This window comes from Phanerochaete carnosa, assembly GCF_000300595.1.
Source record: "Phanerochaete carnosa HHB-10118-sp unplaced genomic scaffold PHACAscaffold_4, whole genome shotgun sequence".
Taxonomy (NCBI): domain Eukaryota; kingdom Fungi; phylum Basidiomycota; class Agaricomycetes; order Polyporales; family Phanerochaetaceae; genus Phanerochaete; species Phanerochaete carnosa.
Genome location: NW_006767631.1, coordinates 661,242 through 674,933, shown reverse-complemented (window position 1 = coordinate 674,933; position 13,692 = coordinate 661,242). Strand labels below are relative to the sequence as shown.

Genomic DNA, 13,692 nt, shown 5'->3' with positions numbered 1-13,692 from the left:
GAGTACTTGTATCCGCGCATGAGATATCCGCCAAAGCGTCAGGAATAGCATTGGGACCAGTGTGAAAACTCTGTAATGGAACTTCGCAGGGGCCGGGCCCGTCAGGTTCCAGAGTAAACGAGCGACCTGGCGCGTGCAGCGTGAATAGCGTATCGTTGGTGACGTTCCCGTGTTTCGCCATCATGACTGTCCCCCACAGCATGGTGCGACGCTCGGCGATATCCTCCTTGTGCATTCGTGCTTCGACGCAGGAAGGCAGGCCAATGGGTGTGTTGGGGAGGTTTTTGCGATTCTCATGCTCCCACGGCGCAATATCACATCGGAGAGTCCTGTCGCCTAGGACGAAGTGCCGTTCGCGCAAGTGTGGCCCGCGGTCACGAAGAGACGTGGTTGAAAGGGAAGAATTAAGCAGGCCCGGCTGAGGACGCGGTGGGACTAGGCCCAACGCAATGGCCCACGTGTCGCTCGCACATTCCAGAACAAGCTGCTGCACAACGTCGAACCGCGATCCGGGGCGTATCTTAGGCTCTTCAGCCACGCGGACGACATGACGAAACATGTGGAGGTCTCTCGTCATGGTGTTTGCTAGGCCTAGAAGGCCGAGGGCAGAGATAATCATGGCCACCAGGAGGAGGCTGCCGAAAATGGACGCGTTGAACGCGAGGATGGTGGAGAGGTACACAAAAAGAGTGGCTACGACCGTCGCACAGCTCTCTTCGTCGCTCATCTTCTGCAACCAGCTCCCAGCGGTTACATTCTTGACGTCGTTCATAGCTCCTTGAATCCGAACCCAGCGATCGCGGGAGAGGATGACGAAGAGGTCGGCATCGCCACTCTCGAAGGCGCCCTTCCACCCCAGCACAGCCCGCCGTTTGACGACAATGATGTTGAGCAGCCGTGCAGCCATAAGGGCGAAGACAGCAGTGAGAGCCCACCAGTCTGCAATTGCAGCCAGTATGCCGATGGTGCCGATGGTGAGGGATGCGCAGCCGATGTAGAGCACGAGATCGAATGAATCTGCACCGAAGGTAGTGCGATGGGGGAGGGGAGGGGATACATGGACCTTCGTTAGGAATCCTGTCTTGCTAATGCGTAGTAGGAAGCTGATGGTTGCCGGATTTTGAATGAGAAAGACGTAGCCGGAAGACATATCGCAGGCTCTGGGATGCTCGCCAACATTGATTTCGGAAGCCATCTGTTGTACATGGATGCCAGGTGCGAGGATGAAGATGTCGAGATAGGACGCGCTTCCGGTGAACATAGCCCGACGTGCAATAGCTTTGAAGTTCATCGCGGCCAGAATCCCGGCCGCACAAAATGGATTGTGGATCCTGTTCAGAACAGAAAGAAGCATTAGCACCAGATTTCATGGTGAGCACTAGAAGCGTTGCACCTTAACATCGAGGGCCAGTTGGTAGTTAATAGAAGTCTGTGAAAAATTTTACGGTGCGATGTCTAGTTACACCGTTACAGCGTGTCTGAGGCGGGACCAAACGAATAGACGATCTGCGGACCCGGAGGAGATCGGTTTTAAACAGGTTCGCGGGCTGGTGGGATGGACAGCAATCTCAAGAAGCGATTGACGGTGGGCAAGTAATCAAAACCTAGCAGCACAGGAAAACCGCAGAAAAAACTTCGATGTCACCTCGTGGTCATCGTGGTTGGCGTAACTCAACCTCGCCGCGCAGACGTGTTCTAGCCATCGGCGATCTCCTCTTCCTGGAATCCTTCCCACGGAAGCATCATGAAGCTTGGAGAATTCCATGTTCTCGTGTTTCGTTCTCGTGTTCTGTCTAGAGGTCGCATAGGCGGCTTTGGCTTAAGAGGAGTCTGAGGAGCAGCCAGCGGTTGCGTCTGGCATTATCTCAATCTTGCCATTTCAGGATATGTGATGGCATCATATTAGTGGTGATCCGGAGCTCTCAGCTCGGTGCTGGCTTGCGCTCATACAACGTTTTCTGCAGAGCTCTTATCCAGAGGGCTCGATGCCATGAAACCACTAAGGTTTCGCGGTGAAAACATGAGGCTGGGACACGGATCATGCATGCTTACTCACGCTTCAACTACAACAAGCTCACGACAGACAGGCTCTGCCAGAAGGCAGTACCTATCCCCTTTCTTCCTGCTTCCCCAATGTACAATTTTTCCGCTGGATCCATTTACACAGGTAGCGATCCTCAGCAGCTCTACCTATTCCAACAACAACTAAACGGCAACTAGATCTCCCAGAGGGATGGAACAGCATAAATCGCACTGATTTCCCCATTTGTGCAGCGACAGACAGGGTATTCACTAGCAGGTATGTGCTACGAAGCATACTGAAGGTGGGACGCTTACGATGGGCCCCTAGTGCACGAAACCCGCTCCACGCAGCCGGTCTCATCGCGACGATCGACGTCAAGACCACTGCGTATCGAACTGCTCTCACAGGAGGTGCATCGTACTTCGACGCCCTTGTACTTACTCCAGGCATCCATACTCAGCAAGATGCCGCAGAGCTCAACAATGGCGAATATCCTATCGCCAGTGCGATGGCGCCCGGAGAACCTAGGATTTTCCGCATAGAGAACCAGGCGACCGTCGCCTTCTTGCAGAGAATCAGCGAGACGGGCCACCTCACGAGAGTCCGCGTTTCCCCTCTGTCTTCCGCCACACCCTCCGCACCCATTGATCTACAGGCGTCGCGATACAGTGCCTCGCTCACCATTGCTGCGGTCGCGTTGTCGGCGGGGATGGAGGACTGGTGGGCCCTTTCAGCGATCGGTGCTCTCATACTGGCTCGTCTTCTGAACATCTTCGTCCTCAAGCGGCGCGTCCTGTGGGATCAGAAGGATACAAAGGACGCGAAGGACGTCGGCGGTGACGATATTATCGTGCTTCTATCGCAGGACCGCTGGGTGCGCATGCAAGGGGCTGTCCGCGACCTCACAGCCGTGACGGCAGGGCCGTGGCTGCGAGACATGAACGCCGCGGAGTGCTGTGCTGTAAACTTTGCTACAGTGCTGACACACGTGTCCGTCGTTCTCGCGTTCAACGGATCCCCCACCGGCAGCATGCTCCTGGCTGGCATGCTAGTGCTGTCGCTCGGCCTTGTCGGGCGCGCCAACGCGACCGCAAGACATCTTCGCATGTTCAGTTGCGTTTTGGGGCAGGAGGGCCCGGCGAAGGGGTATGTACGCAGGAAGGACATGGCGGAGGAATTGATTGCTGAGCACGGCAACGAAGAAGGGTGGGCGGTCAGACTGGGACTAGTGCTTGGTAAGCGGAAAGGGTCCACGGCTGATCAAACTTTCCAGTCGAGTCTCGCTCCGGCCTATGTCGAGCTGTGAGGCCTCGTTGTGATGGCTTAACAAGCACCGGATGGTTCAGGTTGAGTACGGTTATAAATTCAGGCTTTATCGGTCGTCTCTGTTGCCGTCTCCACCAGGTATTGTTATGTGCAGCCGTCGTGGTGTTTAAGTGCATAATTAAAATCTGCATCTCGAGAGTTCAGTCTAATAAACCTTGTCCTTGAATGGAAGATCGCGGGACTTGAAGCTAGCTTGAGCGCTTCTAACTTCCCGGATCTGTGCAGCGCCTATTGAGGCACATCTGAGATCTCGCAGCAGGGATCCCCAACAACCCCAGCTACACTGCAGTGGAGGCCATCATTGCCTAGGCTCTGAGGGCTTTTCTATGCTCTAAATTTTGAGGCTTGGGTGGAGGTCGCGGCTGCTCATTCAATTCTCGCGAAAGTCACTAATCCCAACGAATCCGCAGCTGACCAATACTGGACCTCTCACGTCCATGTCGGTCTCGCGAACAGCCCCGTGTCAAGCCAAGCCTACAATTGAACGAACAGGTTCCGCTACCAGGATGAACGTTGTGCACAGCGGGACGTTCGTTGTCAGAAAAGAGATGCATGGAAGGCCTGAACGCATGGAAGGCCTTGGGTGTGCTCCAATGCCAGACGCTTTCCGCGCCTTCTCAGGGTTCTCGACCGCACCGGTTAACTCGGCGGCGTGCCGCAGCTGCACGGCCCTGAGGGCGTGTAGAATTTGCATTGATTCCATCAAGTCCAGATATGAATTATATTAGTGCCTGCGTGGCGGCAGAGGAAGATGTTCATCCTTTCGCACACGAAGACAGGTATGAGCTCGCCACCGTCGTTTGCGGTGTCTCTGACGATCCTCTGCAGATGTTCCACAGACCGACCATCTCGGGCATTCGCCTCGATGCCGCTGGACTGATCGCTCTCGCTGACCTTAAGACGATCGCACGGCGGACGGCCCTCATCGGGAGCGCATCCTTCCTCGACGTTCTCTACCTCTCACCCGGCATACACTGCCAGCAAGATGCCTCAGAGATCAACGGCGGAGAGTATCCTCTCACGGGCGCGATGCACAGCGCCGGTGGCTGGGTCTTCCGCGTCGAGAACCCGGCTACCGTCAGTTTCCTCCAGGGCGTCGGGAAATCAGGCCATCTTACGACCGTTCGCGTCTCGAAAGAGACCAAGGAGGGAACTCTCGGCCTCTTCGGAGAGCTGCTTCGCACCGAATTCTGGGCCTCTATCCTCTTTCTTATCGGTGTCGTCACGAGCGTCGTGGTCATCGTCCTCCTCGTCACCGTTTTCCGCGATTGGTGGGCGCTAGGCGTGCTGGGCATGCTGATGGGCGCGCGCGTACTGAACGTGTGTGTTATTAAGCTACGGCAGGACAAGCATGGGTTCAAGGGCTCGAAGGAAGGCAATGTTGAAGGCGATTTGCTGGTCATCCTCAGCCAGGATCGCTGGGTGCGCATGCGAGGAGGAGTGGACGACATCAAGGAGGTGACGGCCGGGCAGTGGCTGCGAGAGCCTGAGACCCTAGAGAGCTTCGCTGTGAGTTTCGCGACTCTGCTGGTGTACTGCTCTGCGGCACTGGCAGGGAACACCACCACCGCCGGCAGTCTCCTCTTGGCCTGCCTTCTTCTGTTCTCCGCCGGTATCCTTGGACTGGCGAACGCCGCGACGCATTCACTTCACATGTTCGGTCGTATGGTCACCGTCGAAGACGAACCTCTACGGTATGAGCGCAGGCTCACTATGGTCAAGGACATGATCCAGGAGACCCGACATACGGAGTGGGCTTTGCGTATGTCCATGATCACCGAGCCGGAAGTTGCCGATCTGAAGAAGGCGATTGAGCGCGGTAGGTGTAACAACGATACGTATCCACACGTCACTTACTGCAGCTTTCAGATTCGGAAGCGACGCCAATACAAACGCCAACAGGAGCACAAGACATGGCCACGCTCGTCAATCGTGGTTCCCGCAGCAATCCCGCGCTTCCACTGAACAGTGCGGTAGAGCCTGAGTTACCTCCCGGAGGCATACAGCTGGGTCTCAATAACGGGTGCAACCTGGAGCAAGGGCTGTCTGCTCGTCCTAACAGTGAGCGTACCATAAGCACAATCGAGGTAGCGGATTTGCCTTCATCGGGTATAGTATAGTTTCTTCTTTCTCCATATATGTTTATTTTCTAACCAAGTGTCGAATACTTTGTACTGTATCTATACCGCTCTGCTATCTGTTTGTTTAACTACTGGTACACAAGTTATATGATCCGCAGTATTGAAATTAGGACAACTGCCCCCTGGCTGCAACTTTCTTGCGGGTGGTCGCTCTGCATGCCATCGCACAGTGACTACAGAACCCCGAAGATACGGACACGCATGCTACTATCAATAGTGCGATACTGCACGTGTCCCTCAAAGCGAGGTTCAGAAACCGAGGAGATAGCACAGCGAGAGTGCCATCTCGCCGACCTCGACGACGGACAAGACCGTGAGCTCGATGCAACCAAGACGCGACCACGGTTCCTCACCTGCCCCCAACATGGTCTCATATTTTGTCCGTACTTACTGTCTTTAGTTATTATTTGATCCTCCTGCTTTGGCAGATGATGCACTATTGGTACTCAGATGGCGGTAAGTCCTTTTCATACCCGATCTCAGCTCAGAGTGCCGGTGTCTTGTTCACAGCGGCTCGTCTCATGAGTCATGGCTTGGCCTGGGGCGCGCTCAATTTTTGAAGTACCCATAACGGCAGGGCGACGTTCCCGAGAGAAAACCCAGGTCGAGATGCCTCGCGCCTTCCTTGGACAAATAAGATGGGAGGGGCCGGTGCGACAGTCACGCCGCGGTCAGCTCGGTAGCATCATGTCCGATGTATTCTAGCTCGACACATTTGGGCACTATACGCATGTGAAGCATAAACTTGAGCGTTACTGAATATTTACGTGGATTTTTAGCCCATTGTGCGACTCCGGCGACGGTCTCAGCATTACTCAAACTGGCGCGCTCGACAATTTTCGAGGCTTTCTGCTCCCCCACCTATGCTACAATCACCGGAGGAATCTGATTTTTGATGGCACATAGATATAGATGTATTATATGCAGGAAATCGGTGGCGATAGGCCTGACATGATGTGCAAGGGCAGGAAGTGGCGTGTGCCAAGGAGCGCATGTGATGGTGCTGTCCCAAGATGTGGTCTTACCGTCGCTGTAACCATCCGAAGCTTCGCCACATCGTGCTCTAGCCGCATCCACCGCGCACATTTCTCGCTAGCAGCGTTTTGCTGAAACCATCCCGAGATCATCGGATAGTGCTTCGCGAGGGGAACCTTTCCCCCCTCCTCTTAAGGCAGCAGAAGGCTATCGAACCTATGACAAATGCCAGCCTGAGCTGAAATGAAGTTTCTTATCCCAGCATTCAAGACATCTATCCACCCGCCAAGCTTTCAGGTGCTGCGAGCAGCGGTACGGGGTCTACCGGGTCCTTAGCGTCAGGAGACCTTCGATGCGAAGTAGTAACGTGACGTTATGAAGTGGTCTTTACGGTGGAGTGATCACATCAAAGCGGAGTTGAGCCATTTGTTACGGTGGTAAGTACCAGTAAATAGCGTTCGTTAAGGCGGGGTCTAGATTTCCGTCCCGGCGCTATTTTTTATACAAATGGGCCGCGGCCCGCCATACGGTCCCGCCATAAAGCTTAAAGACGAGTCGACTTCGTATTAGACCGCGCTCATTCCATTCCGCTGCCGCCGCCCGCCAGCGAAAGTCACCGATTCCAATGGGCCCGCAACTGACCAATGCTGGGCCTGTCCACTCGCGTTCATGTCGGCCTCGTGAACGGCTTCATGTCAGGCCAGGCCCGCAATTGGACGCACAAGTTCCGCTGCGGGATATCCGTTGCCGAAGAAGAGATGCATAGAAGGCCCTAAACGCATGGAGGGCCCAATGCCAGACGTTTTCCGCGCGTAGCGCGCCATGCCTCCCTAGGGTCCTCGACGCCCGTGAGAGCATGTGGAATTCGCGCTGATGCCACCAAGTCCAGATATGAACTATTTTAGTGCCTGCACGGCAGCAGAGGAGGATCTCCATCCTTTCGCGCACAGCGACAGGTACGAGCTCGCGGCCATCGTCTGCAATGCCTCTGACGTTCCTCGCAGATGTTTCATAAGGGACCTCTCGGAAGCCTCCGCCTCGATGCCGCTGGACTGATCGCTCTCGCTGACCTCAAGACGATCGCACGACGGACGGCCCTCATCGGGAGCGCGCACCTCCTCGACATCCTCTATCTTGCGCCCGGCATCCACTGCCAGCAAGATGCCTCCGAGATTAATGGCGGAGAGTACCCTCAGACGGGCGCGATGCACAGCCCTGGTGGCTGGGTCTTCCGCATCGAGAACCCGGCTACCGTCAGCTTTCTCCAGAGCGTCGGGAAACCAGGCCACCTCACGACCGTCCACGTCTCGACAGAAATCAAGATGGCTTCCCCTTTTGGCTTCTTCGGAGAGCTCTTCCGCTCCGAGTTCTGGGCCTCTGTTCTCTTTCTCATCGGCGTCGCCGCGACCATCACGGTCATCGTTCTGCTAGGCGTTATCCGCGACTGGTGGGCGCTGGGGGTCCTGGGCATGCTGATGGGCGCACGCGTGCTCAACGTGTGTGTCATCAGGCTTCGGCAGGACAAGGACGGGTTCAAGGGCAAGAAGGAGGGCGACACCCAAGGCGATCTGTTGATTGTCCTCAGCCAGGATCGCTGGGTGCGTATGCGGGGAGGGGTTGACGACATCAAGGAGGTCACTGCCGGGCAGTGGTTGAGAGAGCCAGAGACCGTGGAGAGCTTCGCCGTGAGTTTCGCGACTCTGCTGGTGTATGGCTCTGCGGCACTGGCGGGGAACACTACCACTGTCGGCAGCTTGCTCCTGGCCCTTCTACTCCTGTTCTGTGCCGGCGTCCTTGGGCTGGCGAACGCCGCGACGCGTACGCTGCACATGTTCGATCGTGTCGTTGCCGTCTCGGAAGGCCCCAAGAAGTACGGCTGCAGGCTCGACATGGTCAAGGACATGATCCAGGTGACCGACAGGGAAGAGTGGGCGTTGAATATGGGCCTGATTACTCAATCAGTGCTCAATGACGAAGTAAGGCGCGGTAAGTGTACCGAGGACATACAGGTACATGACCACTTACCCAAACTGCTAGCTTCTACGGGAACGCAAGATATGACACTTGTCCACCGTGGTTCTCATAGTAGACTCCCGATTCCATCGAGTGGAGCACCCGAGTTGCCTCCCGGGGGCACAGATCTAGGTATCAACAACGGGAGCAACTTAGAGCTAGGGCTGTCTGGCAGTGGTAAGAGCGCAACCTCGAGCGCGACTGATGTAGCGGAGTTGCCCAGAGATATAGTGTAATTCTTTCCACGGAAACTGTTTGTTCTCATCTGCACCGACTGTCGAGTACCGTGTACTGTATCTATACCACTCCGCATATATCTGCGTGGGTAGCTATCTATTTGATACCCTAGTACTTCATTCTAGCTATAATCGCAATCCATACTGGGACAAATAACTTCCGGCTGCAACTTCTTATGGTTGGTCGCACGATATCTGCAGAACCCCGGAGATGTTATGGCCATGCACGGTACTATTAATAGTGCAGTGTTATACATGACCGCTGAAGCGACGACACACGAGATTCAGAGACCGAGAAGACAGAACGGCGAGGGTGCATTGGCGAGCACGAACCAAGACGGGCGGCGGGAGTGACGTTGTGAGCACTCAAGCGGCGCACGAACGGGTCTGAGACTTAACAAAGTCAGCACGGTCTCACGCGAACCACGGGTGTTAGGTAAGATGAAGGTTAAAGTCTGCTTAGCGAAGTACGAGGAGGAAACATACTTTCGCCTAGTCCTAAGCAGCTGTGGATGTGGGCCCCAGCCTCGCGTCGTAAGATCGGTTGCTCTTGGTGTCCGCCATTCTGCCCTGCAACTTATCATCGGTGTCAAAGAAACTAGTGCAAAGCCGTGGCAGCACGAGCTGCAATCTGAGCTAACTTCCATTCTACAGGCATCGGCAAGAGGCGCCTCCGGGGATGCTATCTCGAACAGTACTGCGCAGATCTTCGTGGAGAAACCAGCATGACAGCGCGTGATCCCTATATCAGCGCTCCCCCCAGGCTTGACATATAATAGAACGGTTTGTGTCAGGGCCTTGTTCCTGAGAGAATGCCCCGCCCGCATTCTAAGGCGAGCCACACGTCGGCTGGTCACTTCATGTTTACTCAATTCGCTATCGGAGGCATCTCGCTCGACGCTGCGGGCCTAGTCGCCCTCGCAGACCTCGACACCATCGCACGTCGGACGGCGCTCATCGGCGGAGCATCCTTCCTCGACGTTCTCTACCTCGCACCTGGCATTCACTGTCAGCAGAAAGCAACGGAGCTCAATGGAGGAGAGTACCCGACCACAGGCGCGATGCACAACGGCTACGTCTTCCGCATCGAAAACCAGGCGACCGTCAGCTACCTGCAGCGCGTCGGCAGGCCTGGACACCTGACCACCGTCAACGTCTCGACGGAAGAGCACATGGGCCTCGCGGGCTTGTTTGGCGTGCTCTGGCGCACCGAGCGGCTCGCCACCCTACTCTTCTTCGTGTCCATTGCGGCAAACTTTGTGGTCATCGCGCTGCTCGGCAAGATCCGCGACTGGTGGGCCCTGGGTATCCTCGGCATGTTGGTGCTCGCACGTCTCCTGAACGTGATCGTCATCAAGCTGCGGCTGGACAAGAACGGGTTCAAGGGGGCGAAGGAGAAGGGAGACGAAGATGGTGACCTACTCATCCTCCTCAGCCAGGATCGCTGGGTGCGCATGAGAGGTCGCATCAACGACATCAAAGTCGTCACGGCAGGGCAGTGGCTCACAGAGACCGAGAAACCGCAGAGCTTCGTCGTCAGCTTCGGCACGCTGCTGGTGTACGGCGCTGCCGCGCTGGCAGGCAACGCTTCCACTGTCGGGAGCTTGCTCGTAGCCTTGCTCTTGCTCTTCTCCGTTGGTGTGCTCGGGCTGGTCAACGCCGCGACCAAGACCTTGCACATGTTCGGCCGAACGGTCGAAGTCGGCGATTCAACGCGCTACCCTAGGCGATTAAAGATGGTGGAAGCGTTGCTAGTGGACCATCCTAACAAAGAATGGGCCATAAACATGGGTCTGATTACGAGAGATCAGCAGATACCAAGTGACGCACCAGCACCAGGTAAGTCTACAGAATAGTACTATAGCGCGACACTGATTAGTCTCCACAGACATTGTTGAGGTCGACGTCGATGAAGGCCCAGTGCTTAAGCTATGCCGCAGGTTATTCTCTGGGCTATCTGAGACGCGCCCCAAGCGCCGGTTAGACAAGGACAGGGATGTCGAGGCAGGGTTGGCCGGTACTAAGGGCGAGGTATTTGCTATGCAGGAGTATTCAATACCGGTGCTAGACCGAGAGAGGAGAGCATCCTCACATCGCGTAGACTCGTCGGATGCATCTGATTTCAAATATAGTTCCTAGTGTCTTACCGTATGTACTTGTAGATCGTTCGGAGACTCATTCTTCACGCCATGTAATTAGTATACCAGAATCTAGCTGTTCCTGACCATACAAACCAGGTTCTGTACGAAGTGTCAATTTGAGCACGACTACATCTTGTACACCCTTCGTTCTGGTGCATGTGGCTGAGTCAGCGTAGTGAGAGCTCAGCCGCATCCATCAGAGCGAAGCTGCACGTCTCAGCCTCGCACTGTGCGTCGAGCTGGTTAGTAGATCTGATCTGGACGTGAAGCAGACCACCCTTGATTCCCACCACATCCTGAATTTGTGGAGTAGAGCGACGACAAACCGGGCACCCCGCGTTAAGGCCGTTCGAAGTGAGGCAACAGAGGCGACAACTTCCATCGTATATGATGCACTGAGCCGTGTTTGTCGAAGAGATCGTGGATCAAATTCCTCATGAGGGCGACACAATAGCGAAGCGCCAAACACGTAGAGAATCAGCGAGATGGGAGATAGACGCCACAAGCGGAGGTATTCAGCGTGGAATACAGTACATTTGGAAAGGAAAAGCGCAGCGTCGTCTGGTGTACGTCTTGAAGCAACGCGAAGATCGATCTGTGCATCTCATTAAAACCGAAAACCTGCGGACTTGACGGGAGGTGGTGTTGTCCGGTGCAAGCGGTAACAGAGGGTAAGTCACATCTCTCAGTGGTATGTCGTCAGTCTCCGCTGCCAAATATTAGGTACTCGATTTGTAGTAAGCTGCGTGCCTTGCCTGGATAGACTACCAGGAGGCCGAACGAGGCATGTAGCCGGACTAGACGCCCGAGGCGTCTAATCCGCGGAAGAGACTATGGGCATGTGGAAGTTCCAAGGTGTTCAGGCGTCGGTAGGACAGGGTCATGTGCAAACACAAGCATGGCCTTTGAAAGGCGAAGACGGTGAAGGAGGGCATCCACTGAGTACCGATCGGGTGACGGTGATTTGGCAGCTATCCCACCTCGTGCCTCGCAGGCACGACCATGCAGCTTGATACGTGTGCAGGTGTCGAGCCTCTAGGCAGTGGGGGAGCAGAACGAAGTTGGGCAGTGTGTGGGTATGTAATGAGGATATGATTGCAAACGATGCGTCGAAAGGAAACAACATTTATTCGAATTTCGTGCTGCCACGTCCGAGAACGAGTAGCTTGATGTCGGGTCAAACAACGAGAGCGTCTTGTCGTCGATTTGGCTTGGTAGGAGAATCTTGCGATGCCAAGGTTATTAAGGACTCAGAACAATTCTACTTACTCGAAGGGCTCTCGTCTCGTTTTTGTCCTACGCCTCCTTCCCCTCCCCCTGCTTGCATCCAGCGCATCCATCTCGGCGACGTACGTAGTCTCAGCGGAAGGACGTGGTGGAAGTCCGACGACCTCCGGAAGGGTGCGTTTCGCGGGGGACTCCACCCTTTCTCGCAATGTTGGTAGGGGGAGAGGAGCCTCAGGCGGAGAATCGCTCAGGTTCAGACGGTCCAGCAACGACGGCCCACGACGCACGGGAGGTCTTTGCAACTCGACGTCTTTCCCAGCTGCGTTCTCTGCGATGTACGGAGCGTCCTCGATACGCCCTCGACCAGAGTAGCTCGTAGTCGTCCGTCTCTCATAAGGCAAAGGCTTATGGGGCGGTGGAAGTTGTGAGCCAATAATATGAACGCGATCAGGATGTACGGGATAGTGGCGGTCCACAGGATTCTCCATCGATTGGTCCCATGAGATGTCACCGTCGTCTCTGGGTCCGCGACTCCAGTTCCGTCCTGTAGCGGAGCCGTCGTCGTTGTAAGGAGCGCCTCGATCATCACGTCCCCTTGGAGGAGGTCTACGAGCGTCGGGTGGAGGGTCGTACTGAGACATGCGACTATCATGACTAGATCGCCCATCCAAGCTTGCGGCTCGGTCTGTCATCCACATATCATCAGAGCTATTCGAGCTCCTGGCGCGTGGGGGTGATACGGGTTCCACAGCGCGGCTGCGCCGAGGCCGAACGTCGTCGTAAACACTTCCCGGAGGCGGCAGCGCTTGATAATCGCGCTGGACCTCGTATCTTGATACGGTATCGTCGCGAATACCATCATATCCACGATGGCCTCTGTTGGGCAACGCTTCCCTGGCCGAACTCCGCGAAAGTGACTGAGACTCTGCACGAGTCAACCAGATACGAGGCTCGTCTGGAAGTAGCGCTGTCGAGGTATCCGGTACAGGTCGCGGCTATAACGGGGACGTTTAGCAGGGACAACGAGGACTCGCATCTAACGTACCTGACGCCCGGACCTAGGCCCTTGCCCACCAGGCTCGTCACGAGGACGTGGAGGAAGAGAATTTGGCGGTGGCATGCTGAACTGGGGAGACGACGAGGGGGGAGTGGGCTAAGCTCCAACGTTAGCCAACCCTTTAGCAAGCTAAGGTGCACCACATACATTTCCTCCCCCTGACACAGACGGTCGGCCGTGCTTGTCGTAAGGTGTCAGACGATCATCGTAGGCAGGGTCTGCGTCAGGTACATAAGCTACTCTCGTCGGAGGCTAGCCGTCGTTATTAACAAAATGTAAGGCGGCAATAACGAAAGCGAAAACTCACTGCTCTAAAAGCTTCCGTGGTATACTGAGGAGGCACTCTATCCGGTACTACTGCCGGAAGTCTGAGAGGTTGCTCGACGGCCGCAGAGTTTGGAGCGTTCGTGCGCTTTTGGCTGATCGGTACGATGTTCAGCCCAGATAAGTTTAGTCCCGCTGAGCTCACAGGCGCGCCTTCTTCGCGTCGGCTAGAACGAGAGGGTGGATCCTTTATATCCAAAATTAATGTCCGGGATTCGTAACTCTGTTG

At 55.4% G+C, this 13,692-nt stretch overlaps 5 protein-coding genes across 5 annotated transcripts; 4 read left to right on the top strand and 1 right to left on the bottom strand.

The window, feature by feature from the left end:
• Positions 1 to 424: 424 nt before the first annotated feature.
• PHACADRAFT_92417 (uncharacterized protein) lies at positions 425 to 1,354 on the bottom strand (the record flags this gene model as incomplete). The annotated part of the gene is made up of 1 exon (XM_007394193.1): positions 425 to 1,354. A coding segment is annotated over one exon (930 nt), but the record flags the coding sequence as incomplete, so codon positions are not given.
• Positions 1,355 to 1,954: 600 nt separating this feature from the next.
• PHACADRAFT_253496 (uncharacterized protein) lies at positions 1,955 to 3,513 on the top strand. The gene has a single exon (XM_007394192.1). The coding sequence runs from the start codon at positions 2,532 to 2,534 to the stop codon at positions 3,327 to 3,329; it is 798 nt and encodes a 265-aa protein (XP_007394254.1). The 5' UTR covers positions 1,955 to 2,531; the 3' UTR covers positions 3,330 to 3,513.
• A 656-nt stretch (positions 3,514 to 4,169) lies between these two features.
• Positions 4,170 to 5,631, top strand: PHACADRAFT_253495 (uncharacterized protein). Its single transcript, XM_007394191.1, has one exon. The coding sequence runs from the start codon at positions 4,178 to 4,180 to the stop codon at positions 5,312 to 5,314; it is 1,137 nt and encodes a 378-aa protein (XP_007394253.1). The 5' UTR covers positions 4,170 to 4,177; the 3' UTR covers positions 5,315 to 5,631.
• A 1,994-nt stretch (positions 5,632 to 7,625) lies between these two features.
• Positions 7,626 to 8,858, top strand: PHACADRAFT_253494 (uncharacterized protein; the record flags this gene model as incomplete). The annotated part of the gene is made up of 2 exons (XM_007394190.1): positions 7,626 to 8,451; positions 8,503 to 8,858. Coding segments are annotated over exons 1-2 (988 nt in total), but the record flags the coding sequence as incomplete, so codon positions are not given.
• Positions 8,859 to 9,532: 674 nt separating this feature from the next.
• On the top strand, positions 9,533 to 10,944 carry PHACADRAFT_253492 (uncharacterized protein). The gene has a single exon (XM_007394189.1). The coding sequence runs from the start codon at positions 9,575 to 9,577 to the stop codon at positions 10,568 to 10,570; it is 996 nt and encodes a 331-aa protein (XP_007394251.1). The 5' UTR covers positions 9,533 to 9,574; the 3' UTR covers positions 10,571 to 10,944.
• The last annotated feature ends 2,748 nt before the right edge of the window (positions 10,945 to 13,692 follow it).